This window comes from Macrobrachium nipponense, chromosome 4 (genome assembly GCF_015104395.2).
Source record: "Macrobrachium nipponense isolate FS-2020 chromosome 4, ASM1510439v2, whole genome shotgun sequence".
Lineage (NCBI taxonomy): Eukaryota > Metazoa > Arthropoda > Malacostraca > Decapoda > Palaemonidae > Macrobrachium > Macrobrachium nipponense.
This window is the reverse complement of record NC_061100.1, coordinates 48,495,169-48,520,121: the sequence shown is the minus strand read 5'-3', so window position 1 is coordinate 48,520,121 and position 24,953 is coordinate 48,495,169. Positions and strand designations below refer to the sequence as shown.

The 24,953-nt window shown below is 40.7% G+C and overlaps 1 protein-coding gene across 6 annotated transcripts in view; it reads right to left on the bottom strand.

Annotated features, from left to right (window-relative positions):
- LOC135210920 (uncharacterized) overlaps nucleotides 1–24,953 on the bottom strand; it is a 304,637-nt gene that overhangs the window by 83,921 nt on the left and 195,763 nt on the right. For 2 of the 6 annotated variants that reach the window (XM_064243882.1, XM_064243884.1), the window contains 2 exons: nucleotides 12,118–12,221; nucleotides 2,035–3,187 (listed from right to left, as the gene is read on the bottom strand). In XM_064243882.1, coding sequence (XP_064099952.1) covers nucleotides 2,035–3,184 — 1,150 coding nt within the window. In that variant the 5' untranslated portion in view covers nucleotides 3,185–3,187; nucleotides 12,118–12,221. Of the gene's footprint in view, nucleotides 1–2,034; nucleotides 3,188–12,117; nucleotides 12,222–16,635; nucleotides 16,668–17,012; nucleotides 17,034–19,218; nucleotides 19,395–19,797; nucleotides 19,930–24,953 lie in introns of those variants that run through there. The other 4 variants (XM_064243881.1, XM_064243885.1, XM_064243886.1 and 1 more) reach the window with 4 other exon arrangements.

The following is a 24,953-nucleotide window of genomic DNA, read 5'->3' as shown; positions in this document are numbered from 1 at the left end:
TATGTAAGTAAAATGGAAAGGATATTTCTGGGCTCAGTTCGTGTCGCTTCGTGAAATAATCCTTAAGTTCATTATTTCTAGGTAAATGATACTAACATTATACCAGAGAAAAAAATAAATTCAGGAGGATGTCAGAATAACTGACTCACTCACCCTAAATAAAAGAGGGTGTCGGTATGGTTTCTGGGGCGAGTGAGACCACTACCACGAACCTCTTGTCATCTAGAATTCTCCTTCATCAGAATCCCCCTCCCGAAAGAGCTGATACACAGTCGGAGTCAGCAACTACTACTACTACGCTACTCAGCACGCCGACTGCAGCGCCTCTGGTGGCCATCCTTTTTCGTTAGCGAACTTGGTAGCACGTGCCTTTTTTCCTCTGTGTGTTTTGTGCTCTTTTCCTTTGAATTATTTTTGCCATGGAACTTGCAGCTATCGCCGCAGCTAAGTTAAGTACCCCGAAAGGTTTTACACTAGTTTTTTGTCAGCCAGGAGCTATTTTTACCGTTTTTTAGGTTCGATAATAGTCTCCGGGCCTGGCGCATGGCGGCCGTGCCGGCTCGCCTCATGTTCGGTTAGATTCCTCGGTCCCCCATACCGTGGTATCTCTCCAGTGTATTTTCCTTTAATTATGGGTCATTTCACGTGATACACAAGTTCCCGATTATTACCTTTTATTATTTTACGTCGTATTATTCGGAAATCCACTGCCTATAATTTAGATTAGTGTTCATGCATGCATGTCTCCTTGTCTAGGTGTTTAGGCTTCTGAGTGATTACTTTTTACGTCTTCCAGTCCAGCATCCTGGCTGTTGCCCTCCATTTGTGTCGGCTAAGGCTAGCTTTTGAGTAGTCGGCTTGTTTTCCTGAGGGGAACTAGCCTACTTCTCCTGGACGTTCCCTTTCTCTCTCACTCATGATTTCCTTCTCTCTGTTTACGATGTATTTATATTTTAGGGGTTTGCATGTTAGGGCGATCAGTTTACCCTAGGCAGTTTTGTTGCATTATCATCTCTTGGTCCATTGACGATCAGTTTTGTTGCATTATCGCCTTTTGGTCTTCTCGAGCTCACGTGGACGCTCGACCTAGGCTGTTTTGTTGCATTCACCTCTTGGTCCACTTGCGTTCACATCGAGCCACTGATCGCCCTAGTCCCAGTCTCCTTCCCCCCATCCCTTGTGGAGGGGGGGGTCTGTCCTGGCTTGCTTACGGTCGTTATAGCAACCATCCGAGCTCTTCTCCCCCCTCCCCCCTGTTAGGGGGGTCACGGGAGTTTTGGACAGCAGGGAGTACTGTGACCTTGCACTTGTTCTCTGAGCTCCGGGGGGCCTCCGGTGTGGTGGTGGTGGTGGTGGTGGGGGGGTTGGCCAAACACCCCCCCCCCCCCCCTTTTGTTTGCATCGGTCCTTCTCCGCGTTCTCCGGGTTCACGGACTGACACATTCGTGGATTACTCTCTGGAACGTCTCCCCACATTATTCATGGGAAATTCGCCTATTCACGGTATTTTTCTATGAGAAATATCAACAAATTCCTGGATTTTTTATATCAATTTCATCATAAAATGCAGTTTTTGTGATAAAACTACTAAAAAAAACAGGTATAAACATTTTTGGTGAGTTTTTCTGAAGTTTTAACTACCAAAATAGGAGGAGGGGGTCTGGTATGCGTCCCCCCGTATTCTGTGTATATATATGTGAAAAAAGGGGTTGTGATGAAACCAACTCATTTTCTTAATAAAACTAATCTTTTCATATAAACCCATCAACCTTATAGTGAGTTCCCTGCTCCAGGCCCACTGATCTGGCAGTCTCATTTCCAAACTATATATGTACAGTGAGGAAGGTGTTCAGAGGGTACCTGTGGTTCGAATAGCACTTCAATAATATCCTGTATGTCAAGCCAAATGACTAGTAAGTCTGAGAACATTAAAAACCAAAACTGTGTACATATATATGACTGATGGATTTATATAAAAAGATAATGCATTATAGCTAAGGTGCATGCATACACAAGGAAAAAAAAAAAATTTACCTTGTAATTTGTTTTTGGCCTTCAGCATCTCATCCTGATCATCAATAAGGGTAGGGCTGCTGTTCTGAGATGGACTTGAAATAGCTGTATTACTTTTATCCTCAATGCTTTTCTCACTAGAACTAGTGGATACGCTGCCAGGAGACATCTGTCTTAAACACAAATTTACATTATCTGCTAAAGGATTTGATGGCTTATCAATGCCAATATTTTCACCCTGAACATCCTTTGAATCATCTACTCTAGCTTTAACCAACACATTATTCTGTACATCTTGGGCTTTTTCTAAAACTTGCCCAATAGTAATCCTTGTATTCGTTATTGGGCGAAGAGGTGGAATTTTCTTTTTCTGAACAGAACTTCTGGAAAAAGATGCCTTTGATGGGAAAGTAAGTTTGGAAAGCCCCTGTTTCATGTTATCGTTTATATGGAAAGCATGATCAGATGCTTCTTTCTCTACATTAGTTTTCTTATCTAGTTTTTCAGTTTTAATAGTCTTTGCATCACATGATAAAGTTGGTTTCTTTTCTTCAATAATTTCACAATCATCCGTTTCAGAACCTTGCTTTTCCATTTTGATCAACTCAGAAAACTCTTTTTCATCCAAAACAATGACATCATTATCATCCTCTTTTGAAGAAGGCTGTAAACTTTTCTGAACACTTTCATTTTTACAAACTGGCTCTGAATCTGTCTTTTTTGCTATATTCACACTGCAACTTTCCGAAGCACCTAAACTCTGCTTTGGAGAGCTGTTATCAGCATGAAAAGTCTCTTTAGTAAGCTTGCCTGTCTCATTAACTTCATTTAGCTGTGTATTTTCAAAAGCATCTAAACTTAAAGACTTAGTAATAATATCCATATCAGAGCTCTCATTATCTGAAAGAGTAGACATGCCAGCTGTGCTGTCTTTATTAATGAGGGTTGAGTCATTAATGCCACCACATACGCTTTTGATTAGGTTGTCAAGAAGTCCCTCAGTCATGTTAAGCTTGGCAAGGTCTTTATCAAATGAAACTCCCTCACCCATACTCTCCTCACAACCCATCAAACTATTTTCACATGCCTCATCCATATTCTGCAGATAGTTCATGATGTGGTCTGAATCCACAAATTCCAGTCTATCTGGTTCCTTAATTAAGTCATCCATGGTCTGGAAGAGAAAATGAAAATGTTAACAACTGCAATTTTTATTATAAAATTACTTACTAGAATTACTTTTAGAAGAATATACCACTGATTTAAAATTATTCTGAGCTACTCATGCAAGCAAATAACCGTAAATCAGTTCACATATAAAGGCAGTCCCCAGTTATCGACAGGGATCCGTTCTTGGCAGGGTGCTGATGAGCAGAAACTGCCATTAACTAAACTCGGTGACTTTGGCCGAAACTTGGCCAGTTATGACTCCATAAATAAAACCTGATCGCCATTGACAGAGTCCTTTGATAACCGGGGGACTGCCTGTGGAATGGAAATACTCGAGTCGCCAAACACCCTAAAGGCTGCACTTAAAAGACATAATTTCTGCCCATGACCCCAAGCTTTATCAAATGACATAGGGTCAAAGGTAATGTGCCTCATATAAAGATGATGTTGCCAACTCAAGCTATGAAAAAAAAAAAAAAAAAAAAAAAATATATATATATATATACAAATTCTGTCATGTTGCATACATTGTGGCACCTGGGATAGATCCTTAGTCCAACCAGCTGCGGGGATTTTGGATATTTCTTTATTCTGGGGCATTATGAGACTAAATATTTGCACTTCAAATGAGTAATAAAGTGTAAGATAAGTTTTAATCTTAATAAATTCATGTAATATTTAAAAGATCAGTTATCCCCGTGCAACATCTCTGGAACTTATGCAATGCTGTGACATCTACTCAAAATCATTTACAGGCAGTCCCTGGGTTACAACGGGTTCAGCTTATGACATTCCGAGGTTAAGGCGCTTTTCAATTATATTCATCAGAAATTATTTCCAGGGTTACGACGCCTACAAAGCTGATTTGGCAGAAGAAATATGACACCAAAAATGCAAAATAATCAATATTTGAAGTTTTTTTTAATGAAAAATGAAATAAGAATGCAGTTTACATAGAATTCAATGCACCCAAGGCATTAAAATGATATTGTTATTTTACAATAAAGTTTTGTACATACTTACCTGGCAGACATATACTTAGCTTACGTCTCTGACGTCACGACAGAATTCAAAACTCGCGGCTAACGCGACAGGTAGGTCAGGTGATCTACCTTACCCGCCGCTGGGAGGCGGGTGTAAGAACCATCATACCTTTCTTGCCAGATTTTTTCTCTCTTATACCTGTCTCCTGAGGGGAGGCTGGGCGGGCCATCAATCGTATATGTCTGCCAGGTAAGTATGTACAAAACTTTATTGTAAAATAAACAACAATATCATTTTTGGTACATGAACTTTCCTGTCAGACATATACTTAGCTGATTGACACCCTTGGTGGAGGGTACAAGACAGAAAATAACAAAGAAAAGGTAAACAACACCTGTTGTAGGATAAACATAACCTTGGTTCTTACCTGTTTAGGCTGAAGACTTCATAGATACTGTCTATTAGTCTGCATAGCCATAAGAGCTACAGCGAGGGCGTGACCTACAGCTGAAAAGACTCTTTGGGTCTACTAACGGGACTTGATATCCGCTTACTTAGTAGAATCCAAGTCGGATCATGTCAATGGTGGGGGTTTCGCCTCTTCTATGACAGAACCTGTCCACTACCAACGCAGGGAGCTTCAAACCAAATCCGATCACCTAACCAAACTAACGTTATTAGCATTACGAAACGAAAGAAGATGCCTACCTGCATCATTTTTCATACAACCATATGAACTCAATTACCAAAAAAAAAAACAAGGGAAAAACTACTAAGGATATGTTCCAGCTCCCTGCCCAGCACCGAATCCGCCGATACGTACGGGCCTAACGCGAAGCACTCGTCATACGTAATACTGACAGTCTTTTAGGTAGTGGTTGGCGAATACTGAATTACATCTCCAGAATGTAGTTTTCATCAGATTCTGAAGAGACATATTCTTCTTAAAGGCCAAGGAAGTGCAATTGCTCTCACCTTCAATTGAGCCTTGACTTTTAAGGAAGCTTGAAATGTTCTTCCATTACAAGAATCTATGTGCTTCTTTCACAACACTTCTAATGAACAAAGACAGCGCATTTTTCGACAATGGTCTGCTGGGGTCCTTTACAGAGCACCATAGTCTGTCCTCAATGCCCTTAAGGGTTTTCTTCTTCTGAAGGTAGTATTTTAAACTCCTAACAGGGCAAAGAGTTCTTTCAGGTTCTTCCCCTACTAGGGCAGATAAACCACGAACCTCAAAGTTCCTTGGCCAAGGATTTGAGGGGTTCTCATTTTTTGCTAAAAACGAAGGAAGGAAGGAACAAACCACGGAATCTCCTTTGAAACCTACCCTTCCTTCTAGGGCATGAATCTCACTAACCCTTTTAGCAGATGCTAAGCCATGAGAAAGAGAGCTTTCCTCGTGAGATCTTTGAAGGAGGCTAAATGTGGTGGTTCAAACCTAGCGGACCTCAGAAAACGAAGAACCACATCAGATTCCAACTTGAACTTCGTTCAAAGTTTTCTTGGAAGATTCAAAGATCTTAATAGATCATGAAGATCTTTGTTATTCGAAAGATCTAAATTCCTATGTCTGAACACCGCAGCCAGCATGCTACGGTATCCTTTGATAGTAGATACTGCCAAACCGCATTTTCTCTGAGGAAAACTAGGAAATCTGCTATCTGAGTCACAGAGGTACTGGAAGAGGAAACCTTCTGGTTCCTGCACCAACGGCGAAAGACGTCCCACTTCGACTGGTAGACTTTAAGGGTCGAGGTCTTCTAGCCGAGGCGATAGCCTTAGCAGCTTTTGTCGAAAACCCCTTCGCTCTGACAAGACTTTTGACAGTCGAAAGCCAGTCAGATTGAGAGCGGGGAGGTTTTCTGTGATACCTGTCCGAAGTGGGGTTGTTTGAGCAAATCTTGTCTTTGTGGAAGTGCTCTTGGAAAGTCCACCAACCATTCCAGTACCTCTGTGAACCAATCTTGGGCGGGCCAGAACGGAGCTACTAGCGTCATTCTTGTCCTCTCCGAGATAGCAAATTTCTTGAGGGTTTGTCCTAGTACTTTGAAGGGGGAAAGGCATAGACGTCTAGCCCTGTCCAATCTAGGAGAAACGCATCCACTGAAACTGCTCCTGGGTCTGAGATCGGGGAGCAGTAAAGTTCGATTCTTGCGTTCTTTGCTGTTGCAAAGAGATCGATGTGAGGTCTGCCCCATCTTCTCCACAGGTCTTGGCATACTTCTGAGTGGAGGGTCCACTCGGAAGGCAGGAGTTGATTCTTCCTGCTCAGGAGATCGGCCCTGACGTTCCTTTCTCCCTGTACGAATCTGGTGAGAAGACTGATCTTCCTTGTTTGAGACCACAGCAGAAGATCCCTTGCTGTTTCGTACAGGGAGAAGGAGTGCGTCCCCCCCTGTTTCTTGATGTACGCCAAGGCTGTTGTGTTGTCCGAATTGACCTGCACTACTGCATTTCGGACGTGGGGTTCGAAGGCTTTCAATGCCATCCAGACTGCCATCAACTCTTTCTTGTTGATGTGCCAGGACACCTGATCCCCCTTCCAGGTGCCTGACACTTCTCTTGTCCCGAGTGTCGCTCCCCAACCTGCCTCCGATGCGTCGGAAAACAACACATGGCTGGGGTTCGGCATGTAGAGACATATTCCTTCCACAAATCGAAGTGGGTCGTTCCACCACCGAAGGTCTCTCTTGATTTCTCTTGAGATCTTGAAGGAGAACTCCAAGATCTAGGGAGAGCGCCTCCAGTTCTGGTATAGGAAGAACTGTAGAGGCCTGAGATGCAACCTTCCTAGAGAAACGAATTGCTCCAGCGAGGAGAGTGTCCCAGCACTCATCCACTCCCTCGCTGTGCATGTATCTTTCTCTAGGAAGGTCGTTATTTTCTCGTAGCAACGAGCTATCCTCTCTGGCGACGGAAAAGCCCGAAAAGCCAGAGAAGCTATCCGAATCCCCAGATAGATCCTCTCTTGACTGGGGATTAATTGAGACTTCTGGAAGTTCACCAGAAGTCCCAGCGAACTTGCCAATGTAAGGGTCTTTTGAAGGTCCTCCAGACATCTTTCTTGAGACTCTGCTCTGATTAGCCAGTCGTCGAGATAAAGCGACACCCCTCACTCCCTCCAAATGTAGCCACTGCGCCACGTTTTTCATTAACCCCGTGAAAACTTGGGGTGCAGTTGATAGGCCGAAGCACAAGGCCTTGAATTGGAAGATGTTTCCTCCCATCATGAATCGTAGATACTTCCGTGAAGAAGGATGGATCGGCACATGAAAGTAAGCGTCCTGAAGGTCTAGAGACACCATCCAGTCCCCTGGACGAAGAGCCGCTAACACTGAGGAAGTTGTCTCCATGGCGAACTTCCTCTTTTCCACAAAGACGTTCAGGGCGCTTACATCCAACACCGGTCTCCATCCTCCTGAGTTCTTCGGAACTAGGAAAAGTCTGTTGTAAAAGCCCGCAGAGCGGGGATCTTTCACTAGTTCTATAGCCTCCTTCTCTAGCATGAGATCTACTGCTAGAGAAAGGGCTTGATTCATGATGGGGTCCTTGTACTTGGCTACCAACTCCCTCGGAGTTGTCGTCAATGGTGGTCTTGACGAGAAGGGAATGAGGTATCCTTTGCTGACAATCGATAGGGACCAATTGTCTGCCCCTTTGTGGGCCCAGACGTCGGCAAATTTCAGTAGTCTGGCACCCACTGATGTCTGGAGTCCTTGACCGCTATTTCTTCCCTCTGACTGACTTAGAGAAGGTTTTACCTCTCTTAAAAGGTCTAGTCCCTCTGGTTGCAGAACCTCTGACAGCGGGTCCTCCTCGAAAGGGCTCCTGTCTCAGAGGAGTCTCTTTCTTGGTCTTGGGTTGGAAGACAGAGCGAGGTTTCCTGGCCGCCTGGGCTAACATGTCCTGAGTAGCCTTAGCTGAAAGGGCACTCGAGACATCTTGGATAATTTCTTGGGGAACAGAAGAGGAGAGAGTTGAGCATACAAGAGCGAGGCCCTTTGTGCATGAGACACTGCCTTCGTGAGAAACGAACAGTAGACCGACCGTTTCTTAGCACTCCAGCTCCAAACAGTGAGGAGACTTCACTCGATCCGTCTCTCACTGCTTTATCCATGCAAGTGAGTACACAGTTAAGATCTTCAGGAGACAGAGCATCTGGGGTCTTGGTCTTATTAGCCAGCACACCTAAAGACCAATCAAGGAAGTTGAAAACTTCCAGGACTCGGAACATTCCCTTCAGTAAGTGGTCAAGTTCGTTCATTCCCCACGTAGTCTTGGCGGACAAGAGGGCGGAACGACGAGCAGCATCCACTAATGAAGAGAAGTCCGAGTCGCAGACGAAGGGAGAGCGAGGCCTAAAGGTTCTCCCAGATTCGTTAACCAGCAAATCCCAATCTTCGCCGGTCAGTTTAGAACGGAGGGAAAGAAAAAAACCGTCTTCCCTTTCTCTTCCTTCGAAAGGAGCCATTCCCCAAAACCTCTCAGCGCCTTCTTCATGGAAACCGTAGGTTTCATCCTTACACAAGACGAAACCTTCGACGTCTTCGAAGTGGAGAATAACGAAAGAGGAGAAGGGGGAGCCACAGGAGAAAGGATATCTCCAAACTCTTGCAGGAGTAACTCTGTTAGTTTCTTATAGGAGGAAACTGAGGCGTCTTTTGGTCCTTCTTCTTCTGAGGGGTCCTGTTCCTCCTGAGCCGAAGAGCCCTCCTGATCCTTAGAGGCGCGACTATTCTTAAAGGAGTCTCTAGAGGCAGTTAGACGTATACGTCTTGGAGACAATGCTTCAGGCAAGTGTCTACTTGCAACATCCTTCTTGTCTGGAGGAGTGCGTTTCCCAGATCCTTGAAGCCTAATAGGAGTCAGGCGGCAGTCAGGTGCAGAGCGTCTGTTTGAAGAAGAAATTCTATCAGGCTCTTGGCGCCTATCCAAAGGAGAGCGGCTACCAGGCGAACGGCGCCTGCCATACGAAAAGCGCCTACCAGGCTCTTGGCGCCTGAACCGAGGCGAGAGAATCTCTGGCGACGAGCGCCTACTAGGTGAGCGCCTACCAGGGGAGAAGCGCCTGCTAGGCTCTCGGCGCCTGACTCGAGGCGAGTAAAAGTCAGGAGAAGAGCGCCTGCCAGGCGAAACGCGCCTAACAAGCTCTTGACGCCTGTCCAGCGAAAGGCGCCTGTCCGATTTAGGGCGCTTGTCAACCGGAGAGTGGAGGCGAGACGAGGAGCGGCTACGAGGTGAGTAGTGCCTACTAGGCTCTTGGCGCCTGTCAAGGGGAGCGATCCTGTCTCGAGAAGAGCGTCTGTAGGGTGAGGATCTCCTACGCGCAGTTTGCTCCTTGTCTGAAGGAGAAACTTGTCTGTCAGGCGAATGTCGCTTAGACGCAGATGTGATCTTGTCCGAAGCAGAAAGCCTCCTGCGAGAATCCGAACGCACAGGTGAGCGCGCCTCTTCCGTCGAAAAGCGAGAGTCAGGAGAGGGGAGCCTGGACTTCTTTACAGGAAGCGAGACGTCCTTCCTGCGACGAGAAGACACGCAAAGAGAGCCAGCCAGAGCCGAAATCTGCGCCTGAAGGTTAGCCAACACCCTTGCAGGAGAATTCACAAACTCGTGAACAGGAGAAGAGGCTTGATCTCCGCTCGGTGAACGATACTCCTGAGATCTCTTACGCTTCTTCGCTTCCACCTCAGGCTCTTCCGAAAAAACTTCAGGGCTGGAAGGGCGGGCGCAGGGAGCGTTCCAGGCTCTCTTCGAAGGGCGCGAGGCTTCCGAAGAGCTCCATCCTCTTTTAGGAGAAGGCGAAGGCGACGACGAGAAGCACTGGCGCAAAATTTCTCTCTTGGAGCGATCCAAGGTAGCCTGGGAACGATCAACAGGAACTACCGAGGGGACGCCTGACCGTTGGGGATGCTCCCTAACCTTCCTGCGGCTTTCGACTTTCCTCCTCCACTGGGACTGGGAGTCTGGAAGAGGTCTAGGCCTGGAAGCATTAGGGAGCCGATCAGACGCACCCTCCACTGCACTGGGTTCACTGCACAAATCACTATTGGAATCACTCTTACCTTCTAGTTGCTTGATTTTCCTCTCCATACTGCGAATGGTGGCTTTCATTGAGGCCACTTCCGAAGGCGCATCTTCGGCTTCGGTGCAGGGAGCAGGAGCTGAAACTGACAAAGGAGCTACTTCTAAAATAGGATTATCTACATCCAACTCGCTAATACGAGATCTACTACTGCTCCTGGAAGAAGCTTTCCTAACTTTATCCTTTTCAAGCTTCCTCAAGTAGGAAGACAAAGACTTCCATTCATCCTCATTCAGCTTTTCACATTCATTACAAGGGTTATTAAAGGTGCATTCATTCCCTCTACACTTCAAACATACCGTGTGAGGGTCTACCGCAGCTTTCGGTAGCCTCACCTTACACTCAGTCATACAACAAACTCTAAACATAGCAGTTTTCTTAGTATCAACATCAGACATCATGAATCCAAGAAAAATCCAAAGAAAAATCCAAAGAAAAGTCCAATAACTGTCCACAAATCGCGAATGCCAGGCCAAAAGATCGGGTACTTCACCAAAAGTCCGTAGAAACAATCCAGGGCGAAAACGAGAAAAGAATCCAACTGTCAAGAGGTACCGACAACAGGTGTGGTCGACACCGACGACAGAAAAAATCTGGCAAGAAAGGTATGATGGTTCTTACACCCGCCTCCCAGCGGCGGGTAAGGTAGATCACCTGACCTACCTGTCGCGTTAGCCGCGAGTTTTGAATTCTGTCGTGACGTCAGAGACGTAAGCTAAGTATATGTCTGACAGGAAAGTTCATGTACAAAAAGTAAGGTTTTCTTAGGATTTTTTATGATGTTCCGGCTTACGACGATTTTCGGGTTACAACGCGTCTCAAGAACGGAACCCCCGTCGTAACCCGGGGACTGCCTGTATATTACATACACGTACGTATAATCAAATTACAACAGCCTTTAATGTCACTATGTCAAACCTAAAACTGAGGAATGAAAATTTTTCTAAACAGTACGTATACAAAAAATGTTCTCTGGCAATCAAAAAGGGCTTCACTTTTGAATGGAAGTTAGTGGATACTAACTGTTCAATTTAATCTGAGACATTACAAGTTGGCCACATACATTACAAAAAGGACTGCCATATTTTGTAATGGTGTTTTGCCAAACACCATTAAATCTGCTAATGAGTACAATTTAACACAATTTTTATTTCCCCTTTTTTTTTAAAAAGAGGGTTTCATGGAAATTAATTACAGATATAAGGAAACCTTATTCCTGATACACTTAACCTGTTCTGCATGTGACAATACCCTTTCAACATGACCAGTTGATGCTCGTACAATCAATCTTGTAAGAACTAACAGACAGCATGCTGTGGAGGTGGTTGTAGACTGCCTTCCACCTGGCAGCAGTCTGGCCTCCAATTTCCTTTCTTCAGAGCCTTCCAACAATAACAGTTCATCCACATTTGTGTTGAGGATATTGATCATTCTGAGCCCCAACTACTCTATGAACCTCAGAAAAGCACCTCGGCACTGAGTAAGTAAGAAGGGATGGAGGGAGGATGTTGATATCATCCTCATCTTTTTAAAATAATCATTACAAATGTTCGTCTATTTAACCAACCTAATGGTCAAATACATAAGAAATGAAGTTCTGTATATATACAAATGGAATAGTACTAATGCATCTTACTCTCCAATATGCAAGACATTCCTATTTAAAAGAATGAGTGGCAGCACTAACTACACTCTTACAGTATGTCATTTTGCTGGTCCTTTATGGCCATTACAAGTTATTGGTTGTCCAATATTCCTTTAAGGGCATTACAAATATCTTATTGCTTAACTAAGTGGTATGCTATCCTAAGTTACATATAAAAAAAATAATCATGATGTTTCAACTTTATTAGCAGAAAACTCACCAAACTTTTTCTTTATGTATCTGTTTTGCCCCAAGAATATAATGTGCCTCTTATCATAAACTGCTGCTGTGTTGCCAGTTTATTCAGTCTTCTTGCCATCAGTTCTGGAAACCAAATTCATAAGTGTAAAAAACATTGCGTAAATAAAATACATATTTGAAAAAAAATTTAAAAAGTAACTGGCTAATTTACTATATGAATAAGGTTGTTACGAAATGCAAGGATAGATTTTTTCACATACAAATGTCCTTTTTGAAATAAGACAACCTAAAAACTAGTGAATATAATATCATAACTAATTACAACAATAATTCCCGCCCACCTGATTTTAGTAAGGAACCAGATATCACTCTGAGAGAACATGAGTGTTATTATCTAATCCCATTCATTGTTTTACTGTAATAAGACTGATGACTCACCAGTACATAGTTTGCAAATAACCAATATGCAGGCAGTCCCCGACTTACCGTTCCAGCTGCGCATGCTCTAAGTCAATTTCTGGCATAAGTTGGTGCTTATTATTAATAGGCACCATAAATGCCATTAATGGCACTGTAACTTGATTACGGCTCCATAACTAGTTAGCTATTCTTGTTGAAAGCGCTGTTAACTGCAACGTAACTTGATTACACCATGGCTAGATAGTACCTTTTCTTGATAAATGTATTTGAAAAAATGCCTTTTGAGACATGTACTATATTTGGAAAAATGCCATAAGATTGGAATGCTGTAAGACAGGGACACCCTGTATATAGTTTCACATATTGAACAGCTATGCTCATAAGTGATACTACTTGTCTCCATAGGATTTCATTCAAAATTCACTTACTGCCAACCTAACATGCTACACATTTACGTATCTCTTATTGAATGTGACAACACATTTATTTGATAAAATAAGGCCACAGTATATTTCATAAAATTTATCCTATATTTCAAAACTGAAAGAAAATACATTTTGTGTACCCAAATTTCAGACAAACAGTGATAACACATTTCCCAAACATTTGTTCATCCAGTGACAATGCATTTGGCTAATAAAAATCTTCATCACACCGGAGTTCAGAGGAATCATCACCTTTTATTCTTCAAAGATCAGGTACCTCTGCATTATTACTAATAAATATTTAGATTAACAGCTATCTTATCGATATAATCTAAGGAATCATCACCTTTTATTTAATGCAGTGTGACTGCACTAAAATGCAAGGACTATTGTCTAATTCAGTGAGATGGTTGGGCCTGTCTCTTTGCTACAAACAAGTCAATCCTCAGCCTAGTCTTTGAAAGAGCCACCCTTATGTTGTCACTGACTGCAAGACATGAATGTAACTTGTTTTTAATCAAGCACAGTACTGAGAATCCCTGCTCACAGTAGTGTGGAAAGAAGCATCAGGAGGTTCCATGCAAATTTCTTTGCTAAAGCAAAATAAGAACTTGTCATTGTTGACCAGACTCTGGTTAATGACAAAGTAACAAAGGAATCTGTTTACAGTTAAGTCATTGACAAAGCCAACAAATTCTTCTTGTAATTTATCTGGAAAGGATCTAGGTTCCATCTTCAATGGATTTTGAATGAGTTGGCAATCTAAGTCAGTGATATCAGGAAAATATCTACTTCCTATAAACAGGTTTGCAGTTATTCAAAACCGAAGTAGTATGTATTTTGAGAAACCTGTCACATACCCCAAAAAGTCCTCTCACTAAATTTTTCATGAAGTTTATGGTCAGATTATTCGTTCTTTAAATTTTTACTCATGTATCCCCTTGTTGATACAGGAAGAGGGCAAACGCCAACGCTTGTAGTAGCTGCCTGAGCATATTATTTTTCCTGCGTCTAAGCCTTTGATTTCCCTATTCTGCATTATTTTTCTACTAATATGTTTTAAAGTTAAAACTAGCAAAAGTGGAGAGATTCAGAATGAAATCCTAGAGGTAATGAGGCATGAAATACTGAGAAAGATCTGTTGTGAAGTAAATGAAATGTTTGGTCAGTTTGGGATTATAATTGATGGGACACAAGCTATTTAAGGTAATGACGAAGAATCTGTGTGTGTGCTATGAGGCAGATGCATTTGAGGTTATAGAAGACTTTATTAGTCTCTATCAAATTTCAAAACCAACAGGAGGTTGACTCTACAAGATGGTACATGATGTTCTTATCAAATATCAACTACCTACTATTTTAAACCTCAAGAGCCCAAACATATGATGGTGCGAGCACTGGAAAATACAGTGGCTGTCAATCAGAAGTGAAAAAATCCAACCATCGGCCAACTATGTCCACTGTGGAACTCATGTCAACCATCTTGTAATTTCTAAAGTAGTACAAGCAGCACCCTTCATTAGGGATGCTTTTGATCATGTCCATGAACTTGGGGAACATTTATATCAACCCAGGAAAGTTCAAGTATCTCTACCTAAATATTCATAATCAGGTTGAAAACACACCAAACCCATCACTACTGAAGCTAATCTGCCCCCAACTCATTGGTTAACTCATGGACCTTCAGTAAAGTACGGTTTGGATAACTGTAAACTGACTTTAGAAGCCCTTCATAAAGAAGCAAACGACTGGTTCATCCACAGCAGCACGAACCAATGGTATTCGCAAATATTTGTTAACAGGAAATTGTGTCCTTGGGCTCTTTGCTTCTCTGCCCATTATACAGTTCCTAGAAAATCTTAACAAGGCTCTTCAAGGTTCGAAAGTCACAGTTAGTTGCACAAGAGATAATTGAGGAGTGTGAAGTAGAACCAGTGACTCTCCCTCACAAGCCTAAGATTCCAAAGAGGCCTGATGCTGGTTCTCAAGAATATACCCCGGTTGTGCACAGGAGTGTTATTACAGAGTGAAGATCTTCAAAGTTATTGACAACAGTGCCTCTGAGAATTTAAAGGAGTATTTCACTTCATCTGATCTCACTCTGTACCGCAACTTCAGTTAAATGCTCTTAACTTGGTCATTAAAAAGGAGTCAGTCAAGACATGTCCAGAACTTTGATTCCTTAAATGAAAAAAATTTTATTTCTTCCATAATCAGTTCAATGGTGCATCTATTGATGTTACACCATAACCCATAAATGGCTTAACTCTCTTATGATCTGTCATGTTCACCGAGAACCTCTTGCTGTACTAGAACCTCAAGGCATACCTAATAAATTTGTAAACAAAGTGCCAGACATACGGGCAAATATTTTTGGCAATATTTAATGCACCTACGGTATGTTGTTAGACTGTATTCAGAGGTAAGCACTTTATTTTTGGCAATTTTTAATGCATCTATATTGTTTGGATGTATCCAGAGGTAAGCACATTATCAATAGCACAAATGCTTTAATCCTCTAATAGGTGCCCACAAACGAACTGCCTTCTAAATTTCATATATTCAACAATCAGCCCACAAACGAACTGCCTTTTCAATTTCATATATTCAACAATCAATTTATTCAGTATTGAACCCTTCTATACTTTCTCCTGCTTTTCCACTAGTAGTACCTATTGTCACAAGTAGTACCAAATTCTTATTCTTGTCATTCACTTATTTACTACCTCTTTTGCCACAATCTCCAACCTCACATATTAAAACCCACAATGAAGTAAAAGGCTTTTATTGTTACAGGATACTGTTACTTTAAGCTCTTAATAGAGTCCTATAAATCCTGTAATACATTGCACCATAAAATAATAAGTATTTTTATCCTTATTACTTTTACCATAAAAGTTTGTAACATTAAATACTGATCATAGTTTCTATAGAGTTAATTGAAACTGTATTGAGGATGTCACTCAAGAGTAGTGCCATATTTTAGCCAATCGATAAAACAGAAGAGTAGTGTCATATTTTAGCCAATCTATAAATTGTGAATTTTTAACTCGTCTAACTAATATTGATAAATCGGTCATCACATGCTCCCTTAATATCATCCATACATTCGTATTTATATGATAATAAAACACACCAAATCAAGTTCATTTCTTCGCTCGCCAATATTGACCATACCTATAATTTTCAGTATGCCCCCCTACCCCCGGCTTTTAAGAGACCAGGTGACGCTCCTACTAATGGCAAATACTGAATGAAAGGACCAGACTTCGCATACGAGTATATTGACCACAAGGGTATCGTGAACCACAATAAAGGTAAGGCTAAAAACAAAACCGTTCAAGCCCTTATGAAGAACAAGAGACGAGAACACCTGTACCCTAATAAGTAAGAAAGTAGTAACCCTTGAAGAGTTCTGACAGGATTTTGTGTAAAACAGGATATACCTCTGCCGTGAGCCTGACACATGCCACTTAATGAAGAGTTCTCACTACGGGCACAGAGAAACCTATGAGTCTATTCAAGTCCACTCAGAACTAAGCATGAATAAAAGATGGTTCCGCTGAGCCATTTAACCACACAAGTTAATTCTGTGATGAAGAACACGTTACACTGATACCTGTAGCTTAGTTCCTTTTATATCACATATCAAATGTAACATTAAACCTCAAACAATTATAAACAAACGTTACTTGGCGTGGAGATCATCCGAATCCTGCCTGACGTCACTGCCTGGAGGGAACGATGGAATTTAGTTAAGTTTATTTTATCGTCTATGAAATACGAATCCAGCAAATCTGTGGCTTGCATTACTTGAACAAACAATAACGATGTCCATTTTAATTTAGGAAAATGTGTGTATCATCCGAATCATGCCAATGGTCTTACACAGAAACTAGTTATTTATTAAAGAATAAAAGTCCCCCACAATGTACATACAAGTCACATACTAGCATCTCTTAAATGCTAGTATATCAGCAAAGTGTATATCAGCAATGCTATTCTTCACCTAGCTTTCACTACGGTAAACCAATGCCATGAGGCAACATGAGTACGTTAAAACTTAGACCTAGCCAACATCGACGACGACGACATGAAAGCCGTGGATGTAATATATATGGGTCACCAGCCATGAGCTGCTACGAGATTACTACGCAGAGTCATCGGGCTCTCCAGTTCCGTAGTAGTCATCCAGATCGTAAAAAGACACCTTGAGGAATCTACAGACTTGTCTCGTTAACAGATTTCTAAACGCATTTAGCGTACTCTGACGTCATCCTAACCCCCAAGGAATTTGTATCTGAAGCCTTGGAGGCGTGGATCTAGGCTATACATTTCCTTTTGGGTCTAATTAATTAAACGCAATTTTCCATTACTTGAATGAAAACACAAGCCATAATTTATTTTCTGTCAAATAAAGGTAACCATTCTATTTGAGGACCGACTCTCAATATTTCTACTTTAGTTCATGTAAATCTATATGCATATTAGTCAAAGATTCATTAGAAAATGTTTATCACTGGTCTTATATAAAACCACCATAATATATATTATATAGATATATAATATATATATATATCTATATATATATATATATATATATATATATATAAATATATATATATACAGATAGAGAGAGAGAGAGAGAGAGAGAGAGAGAGGTTAACGCCAACGATTAATATTAACCCTGAATAAGAGTGACGAAGACTTACGTGATTTTACCGTAAATTTTTAACCGCTTTGCCCTAGATACCGGAATAGCTACTTTGACCTCACCAAAAGAACACAGCAGATTAACCTACACGGATCCATTTAGATAAAATTGGGTACTTTCATTACCATGAATATTTGCAAAGGCTTACATAAATGTTATTTTTCAAACACCCGTATCACTGCAAAACGCCCTCTCAACTTTTATACATTCATCAGTCCGAAAATATCTAATACATAAATATAAGCAACTCCTGATATATAAGGCATCAAGAAAAAAATCCCTGGTCATTAGTTTTGCCCATAAAACGTCACAACTTGAAGCTCCCAGAGGGATTTGAAAAACAACTAGCCACATTGATATTTTGTCGGAAGTTATTCAAAGCAGATGTGGTAATAATTTTTTTTCATTTCATTAAAATGTTCCAATCAACGTAACGCTCTCAACCGATGACGGTCGCGGTTTCGCACAATAAAATTCTGTGAATGAACTAAGAGAAAGTAGGTCGGTTCTTAAGATATAAAAACTTACTACACACATTATATATATATATATATATATATATATATATATATACACGTATGTATAATGGCAAAAAATGATCTTGGTAACAACATGCATATGCAGTCAACGTCACTCCAGAGAATGGTCCAAATTTCAATTCATGTGACCAAAAAGACCTTTCCAACCTTTCCAGAGATTTCTTGTTTCTTTCATAACTGAAAATTATTACTAATATTAATAATTACCTGACATCGCTAACATTCAGCAGTAAAAGGTAATAAAAATAAATTGACTTAAATATTCCACTGCCAACAGAACGGAAAATTTTGTTTTTTATTTTTACAAAACAGAAATAACAGCTGTGGGCCTGCTTCCATATTTTTCATAAAATTCCCTGGGTGACTTGACTGACTACTTCATTAACCTGGATAGGCCTTATACCAATTCATCGACGTCAATTCCTTAAGGGCGCCGATCGAAAATCCGGCATTGAGGTGGATTTTGCATGTTTTTAAGTAATTCATAATTTTTTTCTGTACAAGGGTAAAATCTCATACAATCTCCGATTTCGGTCTGATTTCTTGCTTTGGATGAGCTTACACATTGTCTCACTAACGTCTGCTTACTTAGCATTCTATAAAACTCTTAGTTCATATGTTAAGCAGAAATAAACGAAACAAAACGAAGGCGCTGTGTTGTTAAAGTTATGGGTGTCCTCGTCTAGTTAATTCTCATAACCTCTGTCCCGACAGCGAATCAACAGTACTCGGAAAGCTCTTTCCTCTTTCATTACAAACGAGACCTAAATAACAAAAACAGACCTTCGTCTGCTTCCCATATGCGAAAATGGTACATTCACTATTAAGTCTTCATTCGCGGTGCCGAGATACATTGTCCACGTTGAAACTATCACACACGAACTAAGCAAGTTTGAACCAATCACATATACGTCATCAGAAGATTCTTTCGTTAGGAAAAAAAATAAGAGTTGGTGGTGAAAGTCCTCATTTATTTATTCAATGAAATACACCATCTAACAATCAGTTAGTTCCTTCCGTACCGAGCACGCTGTTAACTTTTAAAAGATAGCTGTCAATAATCCCAAAATGTTTGCCCCGTGATAACGAGACAGTCGCTCATGTTGACAAAGGACGTATTTCGTCTGCATAAATGAAATCGAAAAGATGCGAGACAAATCGGCTGCGGTAGGAGGACATCCGCTCGCCGCGTAGATACAGCGCTAACTGACGACGAAACTCGGTCCAACCAATGCTAGGAGTGGTATTACCCATCCCCCTCAGACTACAGACACTTATACACACACCTGCCTTTACTCCGCTATAACTCAATAAGGGGAAAACTTTCCAGTTCGTGTTATGGCTCATGGGAAAGGAAAATTCATAAACTAAAGGGAGTCGTTGCAGTTTGTCCTGAAGAACGAAAGTTACAACCAGAATTCTGGCTCGAAACGTGATTATATGCTAGCGTGCGATGGTTCTCAACGACACACTCACAACACATTGCTGCTACAACCACTCCGATCTGTCCGGCTACAAAAACTTTTCACCGTAAAGAATGAAAGGGGGGTTTTACCGCCATTTTTCTACATGTTTCACTTCTAAAGGTAACAACCACTCACCTGAATCAACCATCAGACAATTTCATACACAGTTACAGCTAAATCGGACACGTGTAATCAAGAGACCACAGGCTTCGTACGGCGCTCCAAACCTACGCCTGCATGGTCTCCATTTGTACCACGTGACCATGACGTCATCACATGGGTCTTGGCTTGTGCCAAACGTCACTACATTTCTTTCGTTTTCTAGTTTTCTTCATTTACTCAGGGGGAGAGTTCTTTTCAGCTTCATAACAATTATTTAATAGTTAATATCTTAGCATAAGAAAACAAGTACACAACACAAAAAGTCGTAGAATGATTAAAGTTACTGACATTCAAGAATATTGGTAACCAGCACTAGTCTCGATGTATAAGCTATGCGTTGTGTTGAATTACCTTTTCTTCTATCTTTAGAGAGTTCATTTATAACAACGAATAAGGTCAAAGTACGCGGTTATACAGAGCCATTCTTTTTAAAGCAAAGGAGACAAAAACGAAAATTACCGACACGAAGAGACGGTTTTCGGAGAGATCGCAGCATAAATAAGCAAGGACCGACTCTACTACCTCTTGGGGGTAAAAATGAAGTTACAACGCTTCATATTCTTTACCATAACCCGACCATGAAGCATTTGCGCCCACTGCAAAAGCACGCCTAAAACACATTTTCATTCACTTCAGTGCTCTTGTGAATGATCGCTCGTTACCATTCTTCAAACATAATATAGTAGATTTCAACTGAAGTTTTCTCTACGATATTTGCGCTATTGTAACATTCATCCACCCGGTTTATGTAACACACCGTACCACTGTATACTAACGTAATGAAAGAAACCTGGTCGATCAATTAACACATGTAGCTTTGTCCTGCAAATAAATCTATACAAGAAGCAGATAACTTCCATTAAGAAGTTATAGTACCCCACAAGTTAACAGCGATAAGGAAAACGCTCTCATCCTAAAAGAAACACTCGTTATCAGTTCCTGAATGTGACTTGCCGTAACAACTCTCTCTCTCTCTCTCGTCTCTCTGCTCCTCTCTCTCTCTCTCTCTCTCTCATATCTGCTCTCTATCTCTCTCTCTCTCTCTCTCTCAGTATATATATATATATATATATAATATATATATATATATATATATATAGATATATATATATACGATATATATATATATATATCTATATATCATATATATATATATATAATATACGTATGTATATATATATATAATATATATATATATATATATATATATATTATATATTATATATATAATATATATATATTATTATATATATATGCACTTAAAAATCGCAGTAGAAGCACGCGACTTCTTTATATATATATATATATATATATATATATATATATATATATATATGCTTAAAAATCAGTAATGTATACGTGACATATATATATATATATATATATATATATATATATATATATACACACACATACATATATAATTTGTCTGAGAACCATTTCACGGTGATGTGTGTGTGTCCGTGTAATTAAATGACTCTTAGTTGATAAAGCTGTAATATTAAAAAATACCGGGAATGAGGATGTTTTCTTATCTGCCTGTTAAATAACGTGAATTAGTCAATGCACCAGAGCTCTGAATTGTGCGTAAAATTATACGCTTATCAGTTAGCACAGATGACGCTGGAACATAATCAGATTCCGGCTCTTTCTTTCCTTACCTGATTGTATCGGCTGATGCAGATGAGCATATATATATTTCGGTAATCTCTCTCTCTCTGATGCTGAGCTTTGCCAAAACTGACTCTCTCTGTCTCTCAGTATATCTCTGTCAACGTAAGTGCTTAACTATATGTAGATGAAGTTTGGCCAATTACAAGAATCTCTCTCTCTCTTAATCTCGGAACTTTAACCAATAATAAGAATCTCTCCTTACCACACCCTATCACACAGCTTTGAGAAATAATAAAAATTTCACTCTCTCTCCCAGAACTCTGGTTAACAATCTCTCTCTCTCTCTCTCTCTCTCTCTCTCTCTCTCTCTCTCTCTCTCTCTCTCAGAGCTCTGAGCAGTAACAAGACTTCCTCTCTTTTTGAAATTTACCTAAAATCGAGACCCTCATCCTCCTCCTTAATCTCAGGAATTTGTGCAATAATCCGACTCTCTCTCTCTCTCTCTCTCTCTCTCTCTCTCTCCGAGCAATGATGAGTACGTTTTTATAGAGCTTTGTCTCGGTGTCATATGAATTGCATTATTCAGGGAAAAATGACTAAATCTATCTCAGTTCCTGATCAATATTATCGATATAAACACGTAGTGACAGGAAAACAAGAAATACAATGTATGATTCTGCATGAAACGGTTTTTATAAAAATCATTCAACACGTCTGGAAATCCACTGTAGATCGCCACCAATGCCGAGCGAGATTTGAACCCAAGAAACTGATGCCTTTTGTAGCTTAGAAATATTCTGCAGTTATCATTATTTTCTATAGTTTAACAAACATTTCAAGCCCTTTAACTACATTTTATTACTTCTTCCCAGGTAAATCCTGTTATGGTTACTGTATTGAAAGGCGCTCCCTCCCTCCCTCCCTTGACACATTTCTAGTCTGAACGGCTCATTTCATAACTGTTTTGGCAGATTTTTTAAGGACCGCGTTGGGCCGAGTTGGGCTGACTCAACCCACCCAACCCCCTTCCGGTGGCTAGGTTAACTAACTCCAATAAACATGTGCTCACACAGTAGTAAAAACACTAACCCCCACACTGTTGCAGTTCTTACACTAGAAGAAAATACAGGCACAGCAACTAACAATGACTACTCACTGATCACTGACATTGGCCACCCATCATTTTTATCTTCAAAATCTTGACCCACTATAACTACTTTGCAATAACACAAATTATTTTGCTACTATTATTGATCCATTTTATTTGTGCCACTTACCTGTAACTATTATTATTAGAATGATAATCAGCAGTACTAACACTAATATTTTATTAATTTAATTTTGTTATTATTTATCCATAAGCACTACATACCAACTATGACACATGATCAATTTAACACACCGGTGATACTTTGGAAAACTGACTAACAATAAAGACCCAACGCAAAGATACTAGAGATAGCAAGATGAATGGTCCCTCTGTAAAAACTGTGCCTGAAGACTTTTACATTGCCCTCAAAGGTAAATTGAGTAATAAAAACTGTGAAATTTCCTGTCAAAGCCATAGTTGCTAAAATCTTGTACAACTGTTGGGATTCTTTTCATATGAACTATATAACATTAGCTCTCAGCTTTATATCCTAGTACACATACAAGCTATGGGCTTACTCTGCCTATATTCCAGAACTGCTAGACATGTGAAACTCCCCTCGAGGTGGGTGAAGGCGCCTTTTCTGCTGCCGCTTGTATGGTGCTCCAACACACTCTGTTGGACTGTCTGGTCGTCTTGGTCCTAGTCCAAGTCCTGGTCATCCCTGGTTTTGCATATGGTGTGGTGATGTGTTACAAGGCCTTGGTGGCCTTCAGAAATTCAACCATCTTCTGTGTTGGGGATGGTGGCCCAGTTGTTGGTTGGTAGGCAGTGAAGCCATATTTCCCTCCCAATACATTTTTTCTTGTTTCTGGGCATATGTCAGCACCAAGTTCTGGGAGCATCAGCAGGGAAGTGAGTTCATTCCAGAATGCACTTGTGGAGCATCCAGCCAGTTGAGGCAATATACCATCCACAGAATGAGGGCGTCTGGAATAAACTCTAGGTAATGACCTGCCTCCTTTGCTGAAGTAGTGGCGATAAGAGGAATTGTGTCATTGTGTCCGTTCTCCAGAACCAGACAAGCAGTTCAGTAGTTGAAAATGGAGGCAAACAGAGATAGAGGCATTCGTGTTTGTTTGTCCGTGAGCAACGTGTGATCTTTTTCCTTACACGATTGTCTTTACTGTGGCAAGCTTGGCCAATTCTGAGTTTTTGAGAGAGAGTGATGCCAGAAATTGAATGTCGTATTTAGTCCATCAGTGGGTTTTTGTAATGGTAGGCATAGCAGTAATGAGTCAAAGGATTGCCTAGCTTGATGTAAAAATCATGATTGGGTCTACTGAAGATAAGCTTTGGGATTTTCAGGAAGAGCAAGCAAGAGCTAAATGATGTATTTAGTCCTTTAGTGCCTTCTTGTAGTGGTAGAAAAGGCAGAAGTGAGTTTGTGAATTGTCCGAGTTTTCTGCAAAAACCATGCTTTGTCTGCTGAGCTAGTGCCTGATGACATTGTGCTCTGAAGAGAGAAGGAAGCCAGAACTTAAGAGCCTTCAGTCTGGTAGTGATTTCTTTAGTTGGCAGGACGAGAAACGGTGCTTTCAACATGGTATGGCTGTTCTCTCTAGTTGGCATGGGTTCATTTAATCTGTTAGTCACTAAGGTGTTTATGTGAGAACCATGCTGATTTACCAGGTCACTCTGAGGAGTCACCAGTTTAGAGAAAGACACACGGAAGTCTAGAGACAACTAACTATGACCTGTTTTGATACATGCTGATGGGAATGTAGTTGGAGGTAGTCAGGGACCTTGTGACAGTTAACCTGAGTGACATGTCAGCATGTCACCACAGGTTTGCTATGTGATAATATAACTGGCTGCCAAACCTAGTGGCTAAATAATGAAGCTTGAAGTGCTCAATTTGACTAACTATGGGAACTTTCTCGTTCTCTCTCTGAAAACTCTTAGTGATGGTGAGAATCTTTCTCCCTCATTCAGTTCTTTTTCATCATTTTGGCAGTGTGATGATGAAGAGAGTTGGAGATGAGTAGAGTTCGAGGGCAAGAGTTGCATGTACTCAGTAAGTAGTTGTTCACTGGGAGAATGAGCTCTACTTTACATTTTTCTTTTACTAAGTGCTGTCAATAAACCCAATACTAAAAAACAACAGTTGTAGCAGCAGCCTACCTAGTGTTGTGAGCTAAAACAGCTCAGTTTATGCAACAAACAAAATGAACTTTCTTTACATATATGCCAAAAGTCAATATTATGATGTGGCAAAATAAACTTGACTGAAAAGTTAACTCTAGCCACAGGTTTCAGATGAGAGTCGGCATGCAAAGACCACACTGGATATAATATTTACTTCATGAAACTTTCAAAAACACTTCTACAGGCTATAAATTTTCTGAGAAACAGAGGAGGCAAA